General features: G+C 44.0%; 1 protein-coding gene across 1 annotated transcript; it reads right to left on the bottom strand.

Annotated features, from left to right (window-relative positions):
• Positions 1-444: 444 nt before the first annotated feature.
• On the bottom strand, positions 445-25645 carry LOC115151652 (phospholipid phosphatase-related protein type 3-like). Its single transcript, XM_029695770.1, has 8 exons — positions 25342-25645; positions 12124-12227; positions 10554-10739; positions 9603-9732; positions 7151-7346; positions 5555-5612; positions 4534-4707; positions 445-3262 (listed from the first exon to the last, which is right to left on the bottom strand). The coding sequence occupies exons 2-8, from the start codon at positions 12205-12207 to the stop codon at positions 1865-1867; spliced, it is 2226 nt and encodes a 741-aa protein (XP_029551630.1). The 5' UTR covers positions 12208-12227; positions 25342-25645; the 3' UTR covers positions 445-1864.
• Positions 25646-26807: the final 1162 nt, after the last annotated feature.

The following is a 26807-nucleotide window of genomic DNA, read 5'->3' on the forward strand; positions in this document are numbered from 1 at the left end:
GAGCCCAGGATCCCTGCTCCTCCTGGGCACGCTGCTTGGTCCTTTGGTGGTGGGAGATTCTGTCACGTCGTTCGTCGGAAGGAGCGGACCAAAGTACAGCGTGTATATCGTTCCACATATTTTATTGAACTGTGAAACTATGCAAGATATACAAATAAACTAAAGAACAAAAACAACAAACCGTGACGAAGAGGTGCAACATACACTAACTCAAAAACAATCTCCTACAAACCCAGGTGGAAAAAACAACTACTTAGGTATGATCTCCAATTAGAGACAACGATGACCAGCTGCCTCTAATTGGAGATCATCCCCCAAAAAACCAACATAGAAATACAAAAACTAGAACATAACAACATAGAAAATCTAAACTAGAAAAAAAAAACGTCACGCCCTGACCTACTCTACCATAGAAAATAACAGCTTTCTATGGTCAGGACGTGACAGATTCTCGCTGGCGCATTGTTGGTATTTTAGTGCGCAGCACTAGAACACTTTGAATGAAGTCCAAATACAGCGCATACTGTACTGAAGTTTTTGTGAGGAATTGGTGATACAACTTGATTGTCAGTTGGAGGGCTTTGGTGGACATTAAGAACCAAACAAGTCTCAGATATACAACATTTGCCACACTAGTGCTTCACAGTTCAGTTACTAATGACAACTTTTAATCTTTTTTTTTGTTTACTGACAAAGTAGTACTTCCAACCTGACAATCATGTACATAACGTGCAGTAGTCCATCCACAGGAGTGTATTGATTTGTATGCATGTTCACTTCGAAGCTTTCAACGATCAGCAAAAAGGAAACCGTCAATATTACCCATATTATTTTACACATTCTGCCTCGTACTGCCGCTATTGCTTTGATAAAATGACTGTTCCCCTGATGTGACTTCCCTTATTGTAGTTTTGTTCTCGTATAACATGTCCAGTAAAAAATACACACGGTTTATGCTTAAGTCAGTTTAAGTAGCACTCTCAAAAGTAAGATCCATATGGAGAAGTTGAAATTGAAAAGCACTCCTTTACACAACTTTCTTTCATTCAGTCCTGTCAGTATTCTTCATCAGAAGAAGTTCAGGTTAAAATTGTTGTTGTTCTTCAGTTTAAGAGTTAAGATCAAGGTCTGAACTTTGTTGAGAATTGGCACCATCATTGGCCCCTGCACATTCTGCTGAATACAGCAGAATATATATATTTTTTAAACATACTGTGCTTCTTCAACACAAACACACACCCATACACACAAGCACCTGACCCACTTTCCCAAACACACAAAAACACACAGACATACATGCTCAGAATCTACACATTAGCAATTAAGTATTAACAACAAGAAGTCCACAACATAGAGTCAATGCCATACCAACACTAGACAATCAGCCCATTGAGTAACAGGAAACATTGAAAGGAAGATGGAGTCAATGAAGATGTTGTAAATGTTTCAAAACTTCCTGGTTCGGCTCAGTAGATGGAGCTTTAATACGTTGTCCTTCAAATGTGTTTTTTGGTTTGTGTTGTGTGGTGGTGTTCTTCCCATTTTAATCTTTGAAAAGCATCTTTGTGCTCCTGAAATTAAATACCTCATGATCCCCTTTTGCACAGACCTGCTATGACACTCACCAGTTCCACATCCACTGAAGATGTATTCCTCCAGCTAGCATACATCATACATATGTAGGCTACCACCGTATTGCGTAACTCATTTGATAACATCACACAAAGTCTGAGAGCTGCACAGCAGCAGACCCCAGCTTGTCAGTCAAGGTTTTGTGCTGTATTGTGGTTTGACTGTAAGGCTAATTAGTTAGTTATTTAGTTAGTTAGTTATTTAGTTAGTTAGTAAGAGAGTTAGTTAGTAACTACTCCTTATTCCTCCGGGATCCCTGTAGTTTTTTATAGTAGTCCTCCTGTCCAGTCTTGTTTTGAAATTGAACTAGCGCGGTCTTGCGTTGTAAAGTGGACTCTCGACTTCGCCCGTCATGGAGGACCTCGGTGTGAGGGAGGGGCGGAGGGGGGAGCACTTCGGGGTCGCCGTTGCCAGTGGAGGAGCAGGGCGAGATGGTCTGGTGCGGCCGGAAACTGCCAGTGCTGCCGCGAGCAGCGCTGCGGTTCAGGTCGTTTAGCTCGAAGGCGTCGCGAGGGTCGCTGCCGTCGGACGCGTCTCTCCACTTCCAGGGATTCCCTTTGCCAGAGGAGGGCAGGGCGGCAGTGTGCACCACAGGGTGGTGGGGGGCGTGGGCGTCTACCGTGATGATGGCCGAATTGCGCGGTGCCTCCAATGGCGGACGGTAGTGGGGCGAGTCGGCGCTGGCCGTAGAGGAGGTGCAAGACGAGGTGGAGGTGGTCTCGGAGGACTTGGGCGTGTCCACCGAGGAGGAGGACTGGAGCAGGCCCTGCTGTTTGGACATTGCGATCACCTGCATGATGCGTGGCTGGTTGGGAGCCCCCCGAAGCGACCCGCCGCCACTGCTCTTCTCCGTGATGGACAGCCACTTGGCGCGGGTCAATGCGCTCTTGGGCGACACCGGCGGGGGACCTGTCTCTGGGATGTAGGGGGGTCTGGGGGTTGCCACCACCCTCACACCCCCCGGAGGCCCCACACTGATGGGGATTTGGCCGGTGGAAGCTCCACTGTTGGAATGTACCGTAGATGGGTATAACGAGGCCTGTGGCCCTCCGTCCTCGGACACTTCCTCTTCCCCTTCGGAGCCCTCCTCACTGGCCTCCTGCTCGGCCTCATCTCTGAGGCTCAGACCCCGCATCTCCATGGACTTCTGCTTCCACTCTGTCACCAGCTGCTGTGAGCGCATGGGGTCCATGGGCACTTGCACAGCCTTGAGCCTCCTCTTTACAGGCTGGGTGGGCTGCATCATGGAATCGTCGGGGGCCCCATTAGTGCCCATGCCCCCGTTCAGATTCATGCTAGCTCTGGGCAGCGTGTTGCTGAAGGTAACCATGGTCTGCTGACCCATGGGGCTGCGGGGTGCTAGGAGCTCCACGTCCACGCTGGCCCTCTTCAGGCTGCCCATGGAGGCCTTCTCGTGCTGCAGCGGACGCCCCATGCCTTCCAGCCGGTCCAGGGAGGGGGGCGCAGCGATCTCGTCGGCGCTCTCCGACGCTGAAGCTACACCTTTGTTGTAGACTGAGTCGTGGCCCCGCTGGGTCAGAGCTCGTAGGGCGTCCTCCTTCTGGGGGGGCGGAGCTGGCTTGATGATGATGTCGTCGGAGGACCTGAAGTTGCCAACAGCGTGGAAAGCCTGGAAAATAAGAGAAGGTCTTGGTCACCTGAAACTCCTCTACGGATACTCAGTATAATAGTCCTGTGGAAAGGCATTATCATTCAATCTTATTCGTCTGCCTGGGTATACTTCAACAGAACTGATGAGCTAGCTCTAATCACCACTCTCTATATCTCTGATAAGAGTGAGAGAACACAGGCACAAAGGGGAAATGAGAGAGGGAAAGAGATACGAGACAGAAAGAGCTATGAGAAAGAAGGACATAAGAGTGAAAGAGCATGATAAGGCAAATGTGTATGTAGAGTAGGCACCCCCATAGAAAGACAGAACGTCATGGAACAACACCTCCAGAATCTGTTGAAATAATCACCATTCAGGCGAAGGATGGAAAGACAGTATCTAAAATGGAGAGACAGAGGCAGAGAGAGGCAGAGAGAGGCAGAGAGAGAGAGAGAGAGAGAGAGAGAGATATGATGGGCATGAAAGTGAACTCCATCCCTCCCTGAGGACAGATAGTCGAATGACAGCAGAAAGCAAATGAGGGCGAGAAGAGTCAGAAACTTTAATGAGAGCGGGAGGAGTCAGAAACTTTAATGAGAGCGGGAGTATTCAGAAACTTTAATGAGAGCGGGAGTATTCAGAAACTTTAATGAGAGCGGGAGTATTCAGAAACTTTAATGAGAGCGGGAGGAGTCAGAAACTTTAATGAGAGTGGGAGGAGTCAGAAACTTTAATGAGAGCGGGAGTATTCAGAAACTTTAATGAGAGCGGGAGGAGTCAGAAACTTTCATGAGAGTGGGAGGAGTCAGACACTTTAATGAGAGTGGGAGGAGTCAGAAACTTTAATGAGAGCAGCAATCTAGAGATATCAAAGAGCCTAGCACTAAACGGCAGGTATGCCTTTTAAGTGGGGGAGGGAGAGATGGTATGCAGTACAGTTTGATTGGCTAAAATCCTACATCAGTGTCTGGCAAATAACACTTTCCTCTCCTGTGCTCGCCTCAAATGAAATGACAGAACGGCTACTATAGGAAGTAGTAGGTAGACTTCCCTCACATCTACCTTTCAGAAATGTATGCGCGCATGAATAGCCCTTTGTAAATCAGCATCGGTAGAATCCTTAAATTCCATATTCCTAAATGTTTTAATCACCTGTCAATCCTACCCTGCAGATTAAAAAAACGAACATTTACAGAAATAAATATTAATATGCATCATCAGTATCAAACATATAAATGTTATATATATTATAGAAGTCAAGATAGATTTCAGTGGAAGTCAGGTCATACCAGGTAGGCAGCGATGCCGGCCCCTATGAGGAAGCCCACATAGACGTCGATGGGGTGGCTGCGGTACTGGGTGATCTGGGTCAGGCCGGTTAGTGCCGCAGCGATGGCAAATGCAAACACCAACACTGGCTTTAGCAGCTTGGTGCTGTCTGAGATGGTTGAGTTGAAGTACATCTGCAAGAAGAGAGAAATTGAGAAAATAAATGGTGAGATATTATAAAAGAAAAACTAAAATACATTCCATTCATCTATGAAGATGATGTACGGTTACATTTGATTTCTGCTTATAAACTGCATTATGACATGCCTTGTTAACTATTAATAAACTGAACAGGCTTCTACACGTTTTCACTTAATTCAATCCACATAATTTAAGCTCTGCGATAATATTTTAAGCGGTTTATAAGCAAACCTTTCTATTTAAGAGTTACCAAATATATATGTGGGAAAACCCAGTGTGTTTGGCACAGTATGCTAAGCTCTTCCTTAAAATAAATAGTGGGGACAGATTTGCCCAAAGGATTTGTGCATTGAGAATCTGGTGTGACTACTTTGGCTACGATACCATTTATATTCACAAGCAATATTAGCCCAATGTCCTAATTTGTGGCTTATCAAATTCTATTGTACTTGACCTGCCACTGAACAAAGCATTAAAAAGAGCCAAAGACAAAATCTGGGGGGACATTTTCTTATCAAGACTTCAACAGTGTTCTCTGCACATTTAATCAATAAAACTAGCTTATCATGTTCTGTCGCAGTTTTGGTTTTCAGTTGACTTAAAGTGACAGACATTTTTTTTTCTCCAGTTGAGTCCTGGTGGCCTATAGGGAAACACTGCCTCAGCAAATTTCACCTGGCCCTAGCAATACAGTCTAGGCAATAACCATGCTCTGAACTGAAAATGTTAGAGGAAGTGTTACTGTAGATCATTTACAGATGGACTATCCAAATAAAGTTTTATCGTTGCCACTGACTACTAGCTTCCATATTGTGTATTCGTCCCAGGAGGTGTACTTACTGATATGTACACAGCAGCAAATGCAGACAGGGTTGCATGCTGGGAGGGAAAGGTTTTCCTGTCAAGAAACAGAAAACGTGTTAGCGTTGAGACAAAATGCTAGAAAAGCAAAAAGACAGACACCGTATGTCACACAGCTTTGATCATAACTTGAAAGGGGAGAGAACAGCGCCAGTGTGGCATAAGGAATAAAGATCACACCTGCACATTGCTACAATGCAGGTTAGTGTTGTGGTGTTGTGTGCTATATCTGTCTAAACACACCTCCCTGTTTATCTGTCTATGACTGGCCAAAATGGTGTCCTTACTAACGCCACCTTTATGATCCCTTAGCCTACCTAAGACTGAATAAGAATGGATAATCTACTTGAAAGCAACATGGAGGAAAGGACAACTTGCTATGGCTTTCACCTACCCAGTCTGTTTAGATCAGTGGTCCAGAGAGGAAGAAAACATGAAAATGTGGCTTTTCAAGAGTATTGGGACACATCCTCAGCCAGAGAAAATAAGATGGTCTGTCCAAGGCTGCATTCCAATATTATTTCCAATTTGAAATCATTTTCTGTCCTCATCTCCACTGAACCAATGCATCAGTATTCCTTTAAGGTTCATGTTTTGCTCTGTAAGTGTAACTGAATGTACAAGTAGTTGAGCTTTAGTAAACAATGTCCTTGAAAACCCATTCAATTCATATTCACCCTTCATTTTTTTAGCTTCTCTTTTTCCCTTGCTGTGTTTAGTTTGCCTCATGAGATGAGGACACACAAGAGCTACAGTATCTTCCCATAACCAATCTAGCAACTGCTTCATTCAAATTGGTATGCTAGTGTGGATATTGGAACAGAACCTTAATTCTTCCTGGTTCAGGTGATTGTGGCCAGGGAAATAATTGCTGTATTTTGAATGGTACTGTAATTTCATCCCACATAATCTGTGCTGTACTGAATTTTTAGATCGCTCAAAACTTTTTGACCACTAGTGGGTGCATGGTATTGTTGCTTCTGGCTCATTAACATATTTTGAGGCTCGTCTTGTATGAGGCTATATTTGTTACACCTGTTAGAGAGAGTGCTGTACAAAGTTAACCGGTATGTGGTAGTTGTGTCCCTTCAAAGTAAAATGTATAGGGGACAGATTGGAATGGCAATCTTAAAGCTTTAATGGTTGCCAATGGTTTTGCCATGTACTCCCTGCCAGTTTAGAAGCATTTGTTAAGTGGAACACCACATATTTATTGATATGCTGTAATGTGCAAACACATTACCTAGCAGCCAACCTGCTTGCACCAATCCCATGTAATTACAGCAAAATACTGTGAAATACAAACCCCAATCCCCTCAATGAATTTCATTCATTCATCCATTCATTCATTACGATTATGGTAGCATTTACTTTGTTACAGTATAATACAGTCAATTCTACAGTATTGTACTGTGTGTTATTACACGCCACTTGCTTTGATACTGTATTTGGATTAGAGTAGGTGTACTGCATTATGAAATACAGTAACTTACTTTCCAATGAGCTCCCTGTAAATTACTGTCAAATTCAAGACAACCCCTTTACAGTGTATGTCATGTTATGTAACGCAGCTACCTGGCGGAGAGGATGGCGTGCTGGTCGTGGCTGGAGCAGATGTCCTTGGTGATGTAGGGGTTTTTGTCACATGCCACACCTGGCTGAGTGTAGTTGGGCTTACACACGGTCAGAAAGAAGGGGGAGTGATAGCCTGTGGCCAACTGGATCACATCAGTTACTAGAGCCGTGGCACACAGCCCAAACACATGGACGCCTAGAGAGACAGGGAGAAAGGGAGAGAGAGTAAGGGAGTGAAAAGGAGAGGAGGGTGAATGAGAGGGAGAGAGAGGGAGGAGGGGGAAGAGGGAGAGAGAAATACAGAGATAGAAAGAGAGAGAGAGAGAGAGAAGGGTGGGGATGTGGAAGGGTAAGAGAAAGGTGGGGAGATTGAGAGAAAGAAGAGGGAGCGAGCAGTGACATGGGGAGAAAGGGAGAGCATTGATGTGGGGAGAAAGGGAGAGCATTGACATGGGGAGAAAGGGAGAGCAGTGACATGGGGAGAAAGGGAGAGCATTGATGTGGGGAGAAAGGGAGAGCAGTGATGTGGGGAGAAAGGGAGAGCATTGATGTGGGGAGAAAGGGAGAGCAGTGATGTGGGGAGAAAGGGAGAGCAGTGACATGGTGAGAAAGGGAGAGCAGTAACATGGGGAGAAAGGGAGAGCAGTGACATGGGGAGAAAGGGAGAGCAGTGACATGGTGAGAAAGGGAGAGCAGTGATGTGGGGAGAAAGGGAGAGCAGTGACATGGGGAGAAAGGGAGAGCAGTGACATGGGGAGAGAGGGAGAGCAGTAACATGGTGAGAAAGGGAGAGCATTGACATGGGGAGAAAGGGAGAGCAGTAACATGGTGAGAAAGGGAGAGCAGTGACATGGTGAGAAAGGGAGAGCAGTAACATGGTGAGAAAGGGAGAGCAGTGACATGGGGAGAAAGGGAGAGCAGTAACATGGTGAGAAAGGGAGAGCATTGACGTGGGGAGAGAGGGAGAGCAGTGACATGGTGAGAAAGGGAGAGCAGTGATGTGGGGAGAAAGGGAGAGCAGTGACATGGTGAGAAAGGGAGAGCAGTGATGTGGGGAGAAAGGGAGAGCAGTGACATGGTGAGAAAGGGAGAGCAGTGATGTGGGGAGAAAGGGAGAGCATTGATGTGGGGAGAGAGGGAGAGCATTGATGTGGGGAGAAAGGGAGAGCAGTGATGTGGGGGGAGAGGGAGAGCATTGATGTGGGGAGAAAGGGAGAGCATTGATGTGGGGAGAAAGGGAGAGCAGTGATGTGGGGAGAGAGGGAGAGCAGTGATGTGGGGAGAAAGGGAGAGCAGTGATGTGGGGAGAAAGGGAGAGCAGTAACATGGTGAGAAAGGGAGAGCATTGACGTGGGGAGAGAGGGAGAGCATTGATGTGGGGAGAGAGGGAGAGCATTGATGTGGGGAGAGAGGGAGAGCATTGATGTGGGGAGAAAGGGAGAGCAGTGATGTGGGGAGAAAGGGAGAGCATTGACGTGGGCAGAGAGGGAGAGCATTGATGTGGGGAGAGAGGGAGAGCATTGATGTGGGGAGAAAGGGAGAGCAGTGATGTGGGGAGAAAGGGAGAGCATTGACGTGGGCAGAGAGGGAGAGCATTGATGTGGGGAGAGAGGGAGAGCATTGATGTGAGGAGAAAGGGAGAGCAGTGATGTGGGGAGAAAGGGAGAGCATTGACGTGGGCAGAGAGGGAGAGCATTGATGTGGGGAGAGAGGGAGAGCATTGATGTGGGGAGAAAGGGAGAGCATTGATGTGGGGAGAAAGGGAGAGCAGTGATGTGGGGAGAAAGGGAGAGCAGTGATGTGGGGAGAAAGGGAGAGCAGTGACATGGTGAGAAAGGGAGAGCATTGACGTGGGGAGAGAGGGAGAGCATTGATGTGGGGAGAGAGGGAGAGCATTGATGTGGGGAGAAAGGGAGAGCATTGATGTGGGGAGAGAGGGAGAGCATTGATGTGGGGAGAAAGGGAGAGCAGTGATGTGGGGAGAAAGGGAGAGCAGTGATGTGGGGAGAGAGGGAGAGCATTGATGTGGGGAGAAAGGGAGAGCATTGATGTGGGGAGAGAGGGAGAGCATTGATGTGGGGAGAGAGGGAGAGCATTGATGTGGGGAGAAAGGGAGAGCAGTGATGTGGGGAGAAAGGGAGAGCAGTGATGTGGGGGGAGAGGGAGAGCATTGATGTGGGGAGAGAGGGAGAGCATTGATGTGGGGAGAGAGGGAGAGCATTGATGTGGGGAGAAAGGGAGAGCATTGATGTGGGGAGAAAGGGAGAGCATTGATGTGGGGAGAAAGGGAGAGCAGTGATGTGGGGAGAGAGGGAGAGCAGTGATGTGGGGGGAAAGGGAATACAGTGAAGACGAGAAAACAAGAGGAGGAACTAAAGAAAGAGTGAGCCATTGTCACACTGGAGAAATCCAGGAACAGGCCACATTCATTTGACACTGAGTGGAACCATACCTACGAAGCGCACCGTTCGCCGTAGGAAGGAGTTGAAGTTGCACCCGCCGGCGTTGATGCTGCCCTCCACCCCAGGGCGGATCTTAAGGTGTGACTGCATGCAGTAGACCAGGCCCTCCCCTATCATTATCTGACCAGATGACAACACACAGTCAGAGATATAGAAACATTTAATGACCACGTACTAGTCAACGCATTTCTACTTGACAATCATGCTCAACCCTAGAGAGAATGGGAATGAATTTGAGAAAACAGTATTTGGTTTGTGGTTTTGAGAAATGTTTGTCTCATCTTCTGTGGTCTGATTTGAATGTAGGCCTATATGCATATTCGCAACTATATTATGGTGTAGTTTGAACGGTTTACATTTCCGTCATTTAGCAGACACGCTAGAGCAACTTACATGAGTAATTAGGGTTAAGTGCCTTGCTAAAGGGCACATTAACAGCTGTTTCACCTAGTCAGCTCAGGGATTCGAACGAGCAACCTTTTGGTTACTGACCCAACGCTCTTAACCACTAGGCTTTCTGCCGCTGGTTTCAATGCCTTCATACATTCTACACTACTGTCAGAGTTTTTAGGGCATGAGTACATGCAGTTTGAGTGTATAATGGCTTCATTATAAATAGAGTGTATCACATAGGCCATTGTTTCCCAACTCCAGTCCTCCAGTAACCCCAATGGTACATATTGTTGTTGTGGCCCCGGACAAGGACACCAAATTGTACTTGTTAACTAATCATCAAACCCTTGACAAGTTAAATCAGGTTTTTTGGTCCAGGGCTACAACAAAAATGTGTGCTGTTGGGGGTACTTGAGGGAAACACTGACATAGGCCATACGTGGGTATGTTTAGAGGGCTTCTCATGCAGGCAGAGCAGCATAGTGTGTGTGTGTGTGTGTTTGTGTGTGCCTGCACGTGTGCAAGTGTGTTTAGAGGGGTGTCCTCACCGAGGCGGCCGGCCCAGCGAAGGCCAGGCTGAGCAGCATGAGTAGAGGGATGAGCTCGTCTCCACCGTCCACGTAGGGCATGCTCAGCGTGCGGTCATGGCAACGGAAACCCACCTGGGCCGGGTGGAGCAGGTCCGTTAGCTCCAAGAAGTAGAGCGACACCATAAAAGAAGCCACAATGGGCAGCTGGGAAACAGGAAGTAGAAGTGTATGTCAAAGGTTGTTGTCAGACTTGTCACTTTATTAACTACCATTAACGATAACCGTGAATATACTATACAGAACTTCTGCCTCTCGCTCTTTGTGTATGCAACTTGTCTGAAAATAGTTGAGATGAGTTGAACATTTGACAAACAAACACGGACCATCATGAACGCGTATTAGTTTTCATCTGTTTACATACCGTAATTTCCGGACTATTAAGCGCACCTGAATATAAGCCGCACCCACTGAATTTCAAAAAAAGTATCATTTTGAACATAAATAAGCCGCACATGTCTATAAGCCGCAGGTGCCTACCGGTACATTGAAACAAATGAACTTTACACAGGCTTTAACGAAACGTGGCTTGTAACAAAAATAAATAGGCTTTAACGAAACACGGCTTGTAACAAAAATAAATAGGCTTTAACGAAACACGGCTTGTGACAAAAAATAAAAAATTAGCAGTAAGCTTTAGTTGTCTTTTTGCACTGAGTCAATTCCTCACGCTGCTGTTTCCAACGTCTTATCATCGACTCATTAAGACCAAGCTCCCGTGCAGCAGCTCTATTTCCTTTTCCAACAGCCAGATCAATCGCCTTCAACTTGAAAGCTGCATCATATGCATTTCTCCGTGTCTTTGCCATGATGAGGGTGACAAAATGACTACCGTAATCAGAATGATGGGAAGTTTGAGAGCGCTCGATTTAATCTAAACAGTTAACAAAAAAGTTGTTTGACCGTAACCCGTTCGGCAATTTCATTGGTCTAATGAAATCTTCATGCCGCCAAAAAACTGAACACGTCACAGAAAGTGTTTTTTTGGAGAAAAAAAAATTGAAAGCGGGAAAAATCCATATATTAGCCGCGTCATTGTTTAAGCCGCGAAGTTCAAAGCCTGGGAAAAAAGTTGCGGCTTATAGTCCGGAATTTACGGTAGTCTCTATGTGGCCACAGCCTTCCCTATGAAGTCCTATCAGATCAGAGGTAATGAAGGATAGAAAATAAGGTTATTTCAGACTACTGGGACGCATCTACAATGGTTGCATATAGATAGTTACTAATTCAATGTCTATGAATCAGGCTCAGATTGTTTAAAAGACGTGAGCTGAAATGATAGGAAAGCAGCTCATCCTCAGCTACAGGTCATCCAGATTTGTTTTCTCTCACTTCAGCTGCAGCATATTGATTCATAATCATCCACCCAAGAGAAAGGCAAAGCACAAGACAAACATCTGGTGTTTGCGAGTTCATTCATTCATTCATACACTCATTCAATCAGATACAACCAAAGATTATCACCGTAACATGTTAAATGTCAAATTTCCCCAAAATATGCAATTATCATAATGTTCATATATCTACCCACCTCTACAAAATAGAAGCAAGGCAACAACGTCAAGCTATCTTTGGGTTGCGTCTTCTTGGGCTTTGGGTCTCTCGGAGTCATCATTGTGACGTCTGTGGACAAACCTGAAAGAACGCATAGTTGAAGTTATAATAAAATAATAGTACTGAATGAGCTCAGGGACATCTCTTTTCTATTTTAATATTAACATTTGTTTTAATTTATTTATTAATGTATTTATTTATTCCATTAAAATGGAAAACAGATGGTCCTGATGCAATGGTAAAACATGTTACTGTCTGTGATAATGGATGACATGTCAAAACTCCTGGGGTGCACAACTCAAGCCTGTAAGTTCCGCAGTTTTGCTGGTTTTCATTTCTGTCTGGTATTTATTGATCAATTAATGTTACTGGTCAGCTGGAGAGTGCACACACCTTGTTCCAGGTATAAATCAGTCACTGGTTAGAAGCCCAAAACCAGCAGGATAATCAGCAGCCTTCAGGACCAGAAATGCACCCCTGACCTAGACATCTATTTTCATTGCTTCAGCATATGGCTTACAGGTAATTATTATTATTCAATGTAACCTTTATTTAACTAGGCAAGTCAGTTAAGAAACAAATCTTATTTACAATGACGGCCTACCCCTGCCAAACCCTAACCCGAACGACGCTGGGCCAATTGTTCGCCGCCCTATCGGACACCCACTCACGGCCGGTTGTGATACAGCCTGGAATCAAACCAGGGTCTCTAGTGACACCTCTAGCACTGAGATGCAGTGCCTTAGACCGCTGCGCCACTCAGGGGCCCCCAGTACATGACGTGGGACATAGTATTCTTGACATTAGACCGCTTTGAGGCCTGAAAAGGTCTGACTGACTTTGATAATATTTAAGGATCAAAATTGGAAAACCAAATACGAAATATTTGAAAATATAACCCCATCAATTTATCTAAATGGAATATGGAAATATGATGGTTTTATGGTGAATTACAGCTCCTGGGCAATGGTCTTTATTTTAAGCCACTGAATAAGGACTATATAATACATTTATGAGTAATTTACAACACTAAAATAAACCGGCCGGTTCGAGCCCTGGATGCTGATTGGCTGAAAGCAGTGGTATAAGCAGTGGTATATGACCAATATATACCACTTGTTCACCATGGCTAAGGGCTGTTCTAATGCACGACGCAACGCGGAGTGCCTGGATACAGCCTTTAGCTGTGGTATATTGGCCATATACCAAAAACACCCAAGGCCATTATAAACTGGGTACCAACGTAATTAGAATAGTAAAAAGTTATTTTGTGTCATACCAGTGGTATACCCCTCGTGCCTTATTGTTTAAATAAGCACTGCACAAACGTTCACAAACGCTTATCTACGGATTGAATCGGGTATGCAGTGACATACAAACTTGCAATTGACAGAATGTAGCATTATGTACAGTGTAGACACCTATTATGAATGGTGTATGAATGTAGTGTAATGCGTACTGGTGGCAGAGAAGTCAGGCGCAGGAGAGCGAAAACTGATTTACAACGGTGTCGTTTAATATCCATAAACCACCGTCAACAGAACAATACAACAAATGGGTCAAACAAAACCCGGTACATACCAGCATACCGTGCATAAGCACTACAAGAAACAATTACCGACAAGGACATGAGGGGGAACAGAGGGTTAAATACACAACATGTAACTGATGGAATTGGAACCAGGTGTGATGGAAGACAAGACAAAACAAGAAAATTAAAAGTGGATCAGCGATGGCTAGGTCGGTGACTTCGACCGCCGAACGCCGCCCGAACAAGGAGAGGGATCAACTTCGGCGGAAGTCGTGGCAGTGAATATGTTATGAAGTCCCAAAGAAAGTGCTTCCTTGAAAATATGTAGATGGTCCTTCGCTTGTGCATGGAAAATGCAAGTCATTTGCTTAAGTAAGGGAAATGCAAGTCATTTACTTGTGTATAGAAAATGCAAGTCCTTCGCTTGTGTTGGGAAAATGCAATTGCTAAAATAATAAAGACAACCCTAGACTGAGGGAGATAACGTGCCAACAGAGTGCTTATCTTTCATTGGGGAAAGCAATGTTTATCTAGGGAGGGAGAGAGAGAGAGAGAGAGAGAGAGAGAGAGAGAGAAAGACACACACACATACAGAGAGAGACAGAGAGACGTCGGGGTGTGTGTTGAAGGGGTTGGGAATTATGGAAAGGAAGTGGTGTCTCAAACAAACTGAGGCTTCTGTGTGTCTGTGGTCAGAGAACCAGCTTGATAGCCAGCGAGAGGGTTGGAATAGGGAATCTTTGAAGAGGCAGGATTAAACTGATAAAGAGGATTAAGCAAACTCAATATTCCAAAACAAACTACCGTAATTTCCGGACTATTAAGCGCACCTGAATATAAGCCGCACCCACTGAATTTCAAAAAAAGTTTTATTTTGAACATAAATAAGCCGCACATGTCTATAAGCCGCAGGTGCCTACCGGTACATTGAAATAAATGAACTTTACACAGGCTTTAACGAAACGTGGCTTGTAACAAAAATAAATAGGCTTTAACGAAACACGGCTTGTAACAAAAATAAATAGGCTTTAACGAAACACGGCTTGTGACAAAAAATAAAAAATTAGCAGTAAGCTTTAGTTGTCTTTTTGCACTGAGTCAATTCCTCACGCTGCTGTTTCCAACGTCTTATCATCGACTCATTAAGACCAAGCTCCCATGCAGCAGCTCTATTTCTTTTTCCAACAGCCAGATCAATCGCCTTCAACTTGAAAGCTGCATCATATGCATTTCTCCGTGTCTTTGCCATGATGAGGGTGACAAAACGACTACCGTAATCAGAATGATGGGAAGTTTGAGAGCGCTCGATTTAATCTAAACAGTAAACAAAAAAGTTGTTTGACCTTAACCCGTTCGGCAATTTCATTGGTCTAATGAAAGCTTCATGCCGCCAAAAAACTGAGCACGTCACAGAATGTGTTTTTTTGGAGAAAAAAAAAGTTGAAAGCGGGAAAAATCCATATATTAGCCGCGTCATTGTTTAAGCCGCGAAGTTCAAAGCCTGGGAAAAAAGTTGTGGCTTATAGTCCGGAATTTACGGTAATAAAGTACTACAGTAATCTATAGCAGGGATGCACGATATATTGGTGAATATATCGGAATCGGACGATATTAGCTAAAAATGCCAACATCGGTATCGGCCAATGTCTAGTTTAACGCCCAATGTGCAAAACCGATGTCAAAGCTGACGTGCAGACCTATATAACGAAGGTGCATGACATAATGACGCTACGTAAAATTTTGCGCTATACGTGCAACACAGCATTCCTAAACTAGCCCACAATGTCTGCTGTGTGGATCGAGCAGTCAACAAGTCAAGCAGTCATTTGAAAGAGTAAGAAAATTTCAGCGAGACAACTCAAAGGTGAAATCCATTAAAGCCAAGATAATGCTATAAATTGCCCTTGACAATCAACCGTTCTCTGTCGTGGGTGATGTTGGCTTTCACCGACTGGTCGAGCACCGGTTAACACTACCAAGTGTGCTATTTTTCCGATGTTGCCCTACCGGAGTTACACAGTAATAGCGTCACTGCTATTTGCTTCACGTCATACATACTATGGAACGCTGTTTGGGTCTTTGCGTGTCAAACAATATATGGTAGCACTGTCAAAGCTGTACAAAAAGTCAGCAAACAAGAAAACACTGTCCACGAACGATGTGTTTACAATCGTTCGTGGGGGAAAAAAGTTGGCAATATAGCATAATTTGTTCGACCGCAATTTCTGGGGTAGCTACCTTTAGCTTGGTACCTAGCTCGCACCAATACAACCAGCCTGAAAACAACGACCAGTAGAAACTGCAGTCATTTTCATTATTCTTAGCAATGATTTTGGAATCCTTGTGAGTAAGTATTAGTTAGGTTGCCACTTCTTGTTCGCCTATTGAAATTGAACATCAGTTCATCAAAATAAATAGCTATCCAGCTACTTAACCCTGTTGCCTAAAGCTAACGTTATAAGCAGCCAGCTATCTTCATCTGACTAGTGAGGCTCGACCAGACAGTTATGTGTTGTGAAGCTAGCCATAATAAGGATTAGGCACAATAGTGGAATTTGCGGATAGCCTTCAAAATAAAAATGTGTCATTGACAGTGATGCAAATGAATACAAATAATATAATTATTCCATACCATTATTTTGAAGGCCAACCAAAGTCCACGATCGTGCCTAATCCTTATTGTGGCTAGCTTCACATAGATGGGTCCGACCACCATTAATCAAATAAGAACTGTCTTATAAACTAGGGTGATGATGACACCTAGCTATATAGTTAGCTAGCTAGCTAACTATAGCTACTGAAACAGATTGTGTCGTTTTGCTATGTTTTTGGGGAAGAACATTGTTTGCATCCATGAGCTAACTAGCTTTTTTTAATGATCAGCACTGTAGGTGTGCGAGACAACTTTACCAGCATCATAGCATGCGTATCGATGAATCGTTGTGACATATGAAATATGAGTGATAGTGTAATCAATGTGTAATAACTAAGTAAAAAATGTATGAACGCGTTAAATTATTATGTGTCGTGCAGTCATATTCAGGCCCTAATTGGTCAACAAGCTTATTTGACACATCAAATAGTGTTATTTGACACGTCAAATAGTGATCAATAGTTATTTTTTTTACACGCAAACACCCAAACGGCGTTCCATAGAAATCCTGGTTGAAAATGAAACGACTGAACAAATGAACAACGAAACAGCACAGCAAGTAAGCAAAATAAATAGGTTTTGATTATGTTTTACTGGTAATGGGGACATACGTAAAAACCAACAAAATAACTTTTTGGTCAGTGGTGTGTGTGTGTGTGTGTAACCTTCATTTAACCAGGTAGGCAAGTTGAGAACAATTTCTCATTTACAATTGTGACCTGGCCAAGATAAAGCAAAGCAGTTCGACACATACAACAACACAGAGTTACACATGGAGTAAAACAAACATACAGTCAATAATACAGTAGAAAAATAAGTCTATATACAATGTGAGAAAATGAGGTGAGATAAGGGAGGTAAAGGCAAAAAAGGCCATGGTGGCAAAGTAAATACAAAATAAAGTAAAACACTGGAATGGTAGATTTGTAGTAGAAGAAAGTGCAAAGTAGAAATAGAAATAATGGGGTGCAAAGGAGTTGTTTGGGCTAAATTATAGATGGGCTATGTACAGGTGCAGTGATCTGTGAGCTGATCTGACAGCTAGTGCTTAAAGCTAGTGAGGGAGATAAGTGTTTCCAGTTTCAGAGATTTTTGAAGTTCGTTCCAGTCATTGGCAGCAGAGAACTGGAAGGAGAGACGGCCAAAGGAGGAATTGGCTTTGGGGGTGACCAGAGAGATATACCTGCTGGAGCGCGTGCTACAGGTGGGTGCTGCTATGGTGACCAGTGAGCGGAGATAAGGGGGGACTTTACCTAGCAGGGTCTTGTAGATGACCTGGAGCCAATGGGTTTGGCGACGAGTATGAAGAGAGGGCCAGCCAACTAGAGCGTACAGGTCGCAGTGGTGGGTAGTATATGGGGCTTTGGTGACAAAACGGATGGCACTGTGATAGACTGCATCCAGTTTATTGAGTAGGGTATTGGAGGCTATTTTGTAAATGACATCGCCGAAGTCGAGGATCGGTAGGATGGTCAGTTTTACGAGGGTATGTTTGGCAGCATGAGTGAAGGATGCTTTGTTGCGAAATAGGAAGCCAATTCTAGATTTAACTTTGGATTGGAGATGTTTGATGTGAGTCTGGAAGGAGAGCTTACAGTCTAACCAGACACCCAGGTATTTGTAGTTGTCCACATATTCTAAGTCAGAACCGTCCAGAGTAGTGATGCTGGACGGGCGGGCAGGTGCAGGCAGCGATCGGTTGAAGAGCATGCATTTAGTTTTACAAGAGCAGTTGGAGGCCACGGAAGGAGAGTTGTATGGCATTGAAGCTCATCTGGAGGGTTGTTAACACAGCGTTCAAAGAAGGGCCAGAAGTATACAGAATGGTGTCGTCTGCATCGAGGTGGATCAGAGACTCACCAGCAGCAAGAGCTAGTGATGCACCGAGTGATGCACCAATATGACATTTTTGGCCGATACCGATATCCGACATTTTCTTAGCGAAAATAAAATGATACCGATAACTGATATTTCAAATTTTAGCGCCCTTTTAAGCATTCTAGTAAAGTTAAATAGTTAACACACACACATGGATTCAGAGGTCTAAGGCACTGCATTTCAGTGCAAAATTATTAACTTCATAGATCATTAGGTACAGACAGACAGACAGACAGACAGACAGACAGACAGACAGACAGACAGACAGACAGACAGACAGACAGACATAAAAATACATGACCAAAAGTATGTGGACACCTGCTCATCAAACATTTCATTCCAAAATCATGGGCATTAATATGGAGTTTTTCCCACCTTTGATGCTATAACAGCTTCCACTATTCTGGGAAGGCTTTCCACTGGATGTAGGAACATTGCTGCAGGGACTTGCTTACATTCAGCCACAAGAGCATTAGAGAGGTTTGGCACTGATGTTGGACGATTAGGCCTGGCTCGCAGTCAGTGTTCCAATTCATCCCAAAGGTGTTCGATGGGGTTGAGGTCAAGGCTCTGTGCAGGCCAGTCAAGTTCTTACACACCGATCTCGACAAATCATTTCTGCATGTATCTTGCTTTGTGCACGGGGGCATTGTCATGCTGAAACAGGAAAGGGCCTTCCCCAATCTGTTGCCAACTGTTTCCACAATGTTGGAAGCACAGAATTGTTCAGAATGTTCAGAATGGCGCTGGAGGGGATGGCTGCCGTTTTACGTGCTCCTAACCAACTGTGCTTTTTTGTTTGTTTTTTCACGTTGTTTGTAACTTATTTTTGTACTTATTTTGTACATAATGTTGCTGCTACCATCTCTTGTGATCAAAGACAACTTCTGGATATCAGGACAGCGATTACTCACCTCGAACTGGAAGAAGATTTTTTCTTTAATGAGTCCGACGCAAAGGATATACTGCTTTCTCGAGACCAGTCCCAAATCCCCGTCAAGTGCGTGAAGAAAAGACTGAGAAAAAGGGGGCAGAGGTTGGGCTGCTTTCTGAGAATTCGTAGACGAGTGAGTAAACCCCCACTGCCATCCGTTCTATTGGCCAAAGTGCAATCATTGGAAAATAAAATGGATGATCTACGATCAAGATTATCCTACCAACGGGACATATCTTATGTTTCACCGAGTCGTGGATAAATGACGACACGGATAATATGGAGCTGGAAGGATTTTCCATGCATCGGCAGGACAGAGAAGCTATGTCTAGTAAGACGAGGGTCGGGGGTGTGTGTCTATTTGTCAATAACAGCTGGTGCGCAATGTCTAATATTAAAGAAGTCTTGAGGTATTGCTCGCCTGAGGTAGAGTACCTTATGATAAGCTGTAGACCACAATATCTACCAAGAGAGTTCTCATCTATATTATTCGTAGCCGTCTATTTACCACTTCAAACCAATTCTGGCACTAAGACCGCACTCAACCAGCAGTATAAGGCCATAAGCAAACAAGAAAATTCTCATACAGAAGTGGCCGGGGACTTTAATGCAGGTAAACTTAAATCTGTTTTACCTAATTTCAACCAGCATGTCACATGTGCAACCAGAGGGAAAAAAACTCTAGACCATCTTTACTCCACACACAGAGATGCATACAAAACTCTCGCCCGCCCTCCATTTGGCAAATCTGAACATAATTCTATCCTCCTGATTCCTGCTTACAACCCAAAAGCAGGAAGTACCAGTGACTCATCTCAATACGGAAGTGGTCAGATGATTCGGATGCTATGCTACAGGACTGTTTTGCTAGCACAGACTGGAATTTGTTCTGGGATTCATCCAATGGCATTGAAGAGTATACCACCTCACTCATCGGCTTCATCAGTGTCGAGAGTTTCGAGTTCCTTGGAGTCCACATCACCAACAAACTATCATGGTCCAAACACACCAAAGCAGTCGTGAAGAGGGCACAACAACAACTTTTCCCCTTCAGGAGACTGAAAAGATTTGCCATGAGTCCCCAGATCCTCAAAAAGTTATACAGCTGCACCTTAGAGAGCATCCTGACCGGTTGCATCACTGTCTGTTATGGCAACTGCTCGGCATCTGACCGCAAGGCGCTACAGAGGGTAGTGCGTACAGCCCAGTACATCACTGGGGCCAAGCTTTCTGCCATCCAGGACCTATGTACTAGGCGGTGTCAGAGCAAAAAATTGTCAGACTTCGGTCACCCAAGTCACAGACTGTTCTCTCTGCTACCGCACGGCAAGCGGTACCGGAGCACCAAGTCTAGGACCAAAAGGCTCCTTAACAGCTTCTACCACTCCCCCCATTTGTTTTTTACACTCCTCCTACTCACTGTTTATTATCTATGCATAGTCAATTACCTCGTACCTCGACTAACCTGTACCCCGGCACATTGACTCGGTACCGGTACCCCCCTGTATATAGCCTCGTTATTGATATTTTATTGTGTTACATTTTATAATTTTTTACTTTAGTTTATTTGGTAAATATTTTCTTAACTCTTTCTTGAACTGCACTGTTGGTTAAGGGCTTGTAAGTAAGCATTTCAGGGTAAGGTTGTATTCGGCACATGAGACAAAGTTTAATTTGATTTGAATCATCTAGAATGTCATTGTGTGCTGTAGCGTTAAGATTTCCTTTAACTGGAACTAAGGGGCCTAGCTCGAACCATGAAAAACAGCCCCAGACCATTATTCGTCCTCCACCAAACTTTAAAGTTGGCACTGTGCATTAGAGCAGATAGTGTTCTCCTGGCATCCGCCAAGCCCAGATTTGTCCGTTGGACTGCCAGATTGTGAATCGTGATTCATCACTCCAGAGAACACATTTCCACTGCTCCGGAGTCCAATGGCGGTGAGCTTTACACCACTCCAGCCAACGCTTGGCAGTGCACATGGTGATCTTAGGCTTGTGTGCGGCTACTCGGCCATGGAAACCCATTTCATGAAGCTCCCGACTAATAGTTATTGTACTGATGTTGCTTCCAGAGGCAGTTTGGAACTCGGTAGTGAGTGTTGCAACCGAGGACAGATGATTTTTACGCGCTACGCACTTCAGCACTCGATGGTCCCGTTCAGTGAGCTTGTGTGGCTTACCACTTCGCGGCTGAGCTGTTGTTGCTCCTAGATGTTTCCACGTCACAATAACAGCACTTACAGTTGACATGGGCAGCTCTAGCAGAGCAGAAATTTGACTAACTGACTTGTTGGAAAGGTGGCATCCTATGATGGTGCCACGTTAAATCACTAAGCTCTTCAGTAAGGCCAATCTACTGCCAATGTTTGTCTATGGAGATTGCATGGCTGTGTGCTCAATTTTTTTATACATGTCAGCAATGGGTGTGGCTGAAATAGCTGAATCCACTCATTTGAAGGGGTGTCCATATACAGTGCCCTTGGAAAATATTCAGACCCTTTGACTTTTTCCACATTTTGTTACGTTACAGCCTTATTCAAACATGGATTCCATTTTTTTTAAATCCTCAGCCATCTACACACCATACCCCATGATGACAAAACGAAAACAAGTTTATAAATCTTTGCAAATGGATTAAAAATACAAAACAGAAATACCTTGAGATGTTTCTACAACTTGATTGGAGTCCACCTGTGGTAAATTCAATTGATTGGACATGATTTGGAAAGGCACACACCTGTCTATATAAGGTCCCACAGTTGGCAGTGCATGTCAGAGCAAAAACCAAGCCATGAAGTTGAAGGAACTGTCCGTAGAGCTCCAAGACAGGATTGTGTCGAGGCATAGATTTAGGGAAGGGTACCAACCAATTTCTGCAGCATTGAAGGTCCCCAAGAACACAGTGGCCTCCATCATTTTTAAATGGAAGAAGTTTGGAACCACCAAGACTCTTCCTAGAGCTGGCCAAACTGAGCAATCGGGGAAAGAAGGGCCTTGGTTAGGGAGGTGACCAAGAACCCGATGGTCACTCTGACAGAGCTTTAGAGTTTCCCTGTGGAAATGGAAGAACCTTCCAGAACGACAACAATTTCTGCAGCACTCCACCAATCAGGTTTTTATGGTAGAGTGGCCAGACGGAAGCCACTCCTGGGTAAAAGGCACATCACAGACTGCTTGGAGTTTGCCAAAAGGCACCTAAAGACTCAGACCATGAGAAACAAGATTCTCTGGTCTGACGAAACCAAGATTGAACTGTTTGGCCTAAATGCGTCACGTCTGGATGAAACCTGGCACCATCCCTACGGTGAAACATGGCGGTGGCAGCATCATGCTGTGGGGATGTTTTGCAGCGGCAGGGACTGGGAGACTAGTCAGGATCAAGGCAAAGATGAACAGAGAGATCCTTGATGAAAACCTGCTCCAGAACGCTCAGACTGGGGCGAAGGTTCACCTTCCAACAGGACCATGACCCTAAGCACACAGCCAAGACAACGCAGGAGTGGCTTTGGGACAAGTCTCTGAATGTCCTTGAGTGGCCCAGTCAGAGCCCGGACTTGAACCTGATCGAACATCTCTGGAGAGACCTGAAAATAGCTGTGCAGCAACGCTCCCCATCCAACCTGACAGAGCTTGAGAGGATCTGCAGAGAAGAATGGGAGGAACTCCCCAAATACATGTGTGCCAAGCTTGTAGCGTCATAGCCAAGAAGACTCGATGCTGTAATTGCTGCCAGAGGTGCTTCAACAAAGTACTGAGTAAAGGGTCTGAATACTTATGTAAATGTATTATTTAAGTTTTTATTTTTAACAAATTAGCAAGCATTTCTAAAAACCTATTTTTGCTTTGTCATTATTGGGTATTTTGTGTAGATTGATGAGGAAAAATAACTATTTAATCCAGTTTATAATAAGGTTGTAACGTAACAAAATGTGGAAAAAGTCAAGGGGTCTGAATACTTTCCGAAAGAGCTGTACTTTTGTTTATATAGTGTAGTTAGTGCAGCAATAAAAATGGTTGAGTGTGTTGAAAGGGTTGGGGAGAATGGAAAGGGAGGGGGTGTCTTAAACAAGCTGAGGTCTGTGTTGGTCTGTGGTCAGAAAACCAGCTTGACAGCCAGCGAGAGGGTTTGAATGGGGAGCCTTTTAATTAAACAGGGTGGATTAGAAAATGGCCATCCTCACTGGGTCTATTGTTGCACTCAAGTGGGAGTCAAGATGGTCCCTCAGTCTAGGACAAAAAGCGAGTCATTTTCACATGTCCTCCACAATGTCTGTGTGGAGTGCTGTGGGCAATGCTGGCCTTGCTCAAGAGAAAAACAACACTTTCTACACAATGGTGGGGACGCCTTTTGGAGACCGAAATCAGGGTTTTCAACACCTTATTAGGCAGACAGGAAAGAATGTAAATTTTGATTTTAAAGTATTGTTAAACATATGTTTTGGGGACAGTTCAAATCAACTTTTATTTGTCACATGGTTCGTAAACAACAGGTGTAAACCAACAGTGAAATGCTTATTTACGGGCTCTTCCCAACAAAGCAGAGAGAAAATAAAGAAAAATAGTTTTTTAAAAAAGTCAAAAAAGATATACTAATAATAACACGAGGAATCAAAAAAATAAAAATAACACAAGGAATAAATTCTCGATGAGTAACAATAACCTGGCTATATACACAGAGTACCGAGTCGATGTGCAGGGGCACAAGGTAATTGAGGTAGATATGTACATATAGGTAGGGATAAAGTGACTAGGCAACGGGATAGTTAACAGCTGCATATGTGATGGGTCAAATGAGATTAGTCCAAAAAGGGTCAATGCAGATATTCCGGGTAGCTATTGGTTAACTATTTAACTAACTATTTAGCAGTCTTATAGCTCGAACTGGAAGCAAATCAAATTTAATTTGTCACATACACGTGTTTAGCAGATGTTATTGCGGGTGTAGCGAAATGCTTGTGGGGTAGGAGCTTGGCCCCTGTGATGTTCCACCACACACTTAGAAAAAAAGGTGCTATCTAGAACCTGAAAGGGTTCTTTGGCTGTCCCCAAAGGAGAACCCTTAGAATGACCCTTTTTGGTTCCATGTAGAACCTTTCCACCGATGGTTCTACATGGAACCCAAAAGGGTTCTACCTGGAACCAAAAAATGGTTCTACCTGGAACCAAAAAGGGTTATCCTATGGGGACAGCCGAAAAACCTGTTTGGAACCCTTTTTTCTAAGAGTGCACCTACAACATACCAGTGTGTTGAGGTACACTGTTACTCTGCAATTTGACACTTGGTTTAATAAAAGGCAGGATTAGACTGATAAAGAGGTTTAAGCAAGCTCAATGGTCCAAAATACACTAATTAAGTACTACAGTGATACTGCCTAATTGATTATTAACTTCATAGATCAGTAGGTAGAGACAGACAGACAGACAGACAGACAGACAGGCAGGCAGGAAAACACAGGAAGACATTAACATATAGTTGGTGCAACAATAAAAATGGTTCCAAATATATGTGTGCAGACATTAGCTCCTATGCGTGTCATGGTGCAACGGGTGGTGCAAGCTATCAATTGAGAAAATCCAGAGATAAAACTGCGGCATTGATTTTTATCTTTTAATGTATGCAAATTGTCAGCCATCCAAAACATAACAGACGGTTTATGGCACAACGACAAAACGTGCTGCCTGGTATATGAATATAGGCAATAGCCTAGGATACCTCAAATCAATATAGGAATCGCATTATATATGAATCACTAGTTAGGTCTATAACAACACATGGTTGAAAATAGCATGATCATGGATGATGATTGATTCACATACACTCAAAGAGAGAGAGCAACAATTAAAGCTTAGGCTATGCATATCACAATATTAAGTTTTTTAAAAATCCATGAAGAAATGTAACGCATAACATCCGTGTAAGAGGATAATAAAGTCAAAAACTCACCTAGGCTATATCTATTAGCCTAATGTATACATGCAAATAACAAATAGAAAATCAGCAAAAGTCGATTGATGACAGATATCACGAGGAATAGGTGTGATTGTAAAACTGTTCATATAATAAAACTATTACTGTACTCGGAATTGCGCACAGTAGCTCCCTCAGTCATTTACTGTCAAATCGACTGCACCGCGTCTATAAAAAACACTGACAATGCACGTTTCATGGAATAAATAGAATACAGAGTTGTCTCACCTTAATTTGATAAATGGGAAAATTCCTAATAAAATCCAATATCTTCTCTGCCGTCGTTCCCCCGAGTGGAAATACCTTCAATGTTTCTCACAGCAACTCAGTCCATTTCACATTCTTCTTTCTGCTCACGTTTCTCACCGAGCGATCCCGAAGAAATTGTTTAGTAGCGCGGGTGCAGCTTTGGTGGGGAGTGAAAACGCACGATTTCCCCGACCTCGGGGGGCTTTTGACTTGGGCAAAGCTGACGATTTAGCGAGAAACGCCGGTTCAAAAGGTTGCCTCGGATATTGTGGTCTTGCGTCTCGCCTTGGCTAGATAGATGACAGACAACATTAACAATTGATAACCTGTCTATTGCCAACCCTGGTATTTCATCATAAGGAACTGGGGGCTGTCAATGATGCGTCTACTGCACAAATACGTGAAAGCAGAAACGTGCAGGGGAGGGGTGTGTGTAGCCTTTTGTTTAGTGCATGTGTGTATGTTGCAGCATGTGAGTGGGTGTGAGAGAAAGACGGTTTCTTCCCCCAGCATAATTTAAAAGGACACATGGTGTCTGTCTGCCTTCATGCATGCCCTCTCTCACTCTCCCTTCTCTCTTTCTCAGTGCTTGACTTGGGCAGGAGCTCACCTGAGCAGAGTACTGGCACCTCAAATGTTCTACTGCTTGAGTTCCTGTTCCTCTTATAGAATGCTAGTTAAAAAGTACAGTGGAGCTCCTGCACCTAAATATACACATATACACAGTAGCTAAATGAGTACTGGCACCAAGCCAAGCACCTCTCTCTCTCTTCAATTCATATTGTAAGGGGCTTTATGTGGATACTCTGTTGTAGCTTTTTTGGGGGTGGCAGGTAGCCTAGTGGTTAGAGCGTGATTAGAGCGTTGGGCCAGTAATCGTTCTACCCCTGAACAAGGCAGTTAACCCACTGTAGGCCCAGTAGGCCGTCATTGTAAATAAGAATTTGTTCTTAACTGACTTGCCTAGTTAAATAAAAAAAAGCTTTAAACTCAAAGGACTTTGTTTGGGACCACAAACACGCATCTGTGCAGCACATCCATTTTTAAAGCTTCTCTCACTAATCAGGTAATTGCCACAGACACTCAGTGCCTTTCAATGAAAACTATCCTCCTATCACTACCCTCCTAAGGAGGAGTCTGCACCGCATGCTACACAGCATTGTCCACTGAAGCTTCCACATGGTGATGTCTAGATGGGATACAGCTTTTGTCAAATTCGGCATCAACCCTAACCCTAACACTTTTCCTAACCTTAACCTAGTTCTCCTAACCTGCTACGTTAATTCTCCTTGCTGCGTAAGTTCTCCTAAACTTGCTACGAAAAGTCAATTTTGACTAAAGCTGTATCCCTTCTAGACAAAACCATTCTGCATGGAACCCAAAAGGGTTGTCCTATGGGGAAAGCCAAAGAAGCCTTTTGAGACCATTTTTTCTAAGAGTGTACC

This window comes from Salmo trutta, chromosome 17 (assembly GCF_901001165.1).
Source record: "Salmo trutta chromosome 17, fSalTru1.1, whole genome shotgun sequence".
NCBI classification, from domain to species: domain Eukaryota; kingdom Metazoa; phylum Chordata; class Actinopteri; order Salmoniformes; family Salmonidae; genus Salmo; species Salmo trutta.

Bases quoted from the DNA above. Each gene is read 5' to 3' on its own strand.
- LOC115151652 (XM_029695770.1), bottom strand. From the start codon at position 12,207: ATGATGACTCCGAGAGACCCAAAGCCCAAGAAGACGCAACCCAAAGAT. The intron at 10,740-12,123 runs GTGGGTAGATAT...CCTGTTTCCCAG, and splicing joins CTTGCTTCTATTTTGTAGAG to CTGCCCATTGTGGCTTCTTT. The intron at 3,263-4,533 runs GTATGACCTGAC...CTTATTTTCCAG, and splicing joins CCGGCATCGCTGCCTACCTG to GCTTTCCACGCTGTTGGCAA.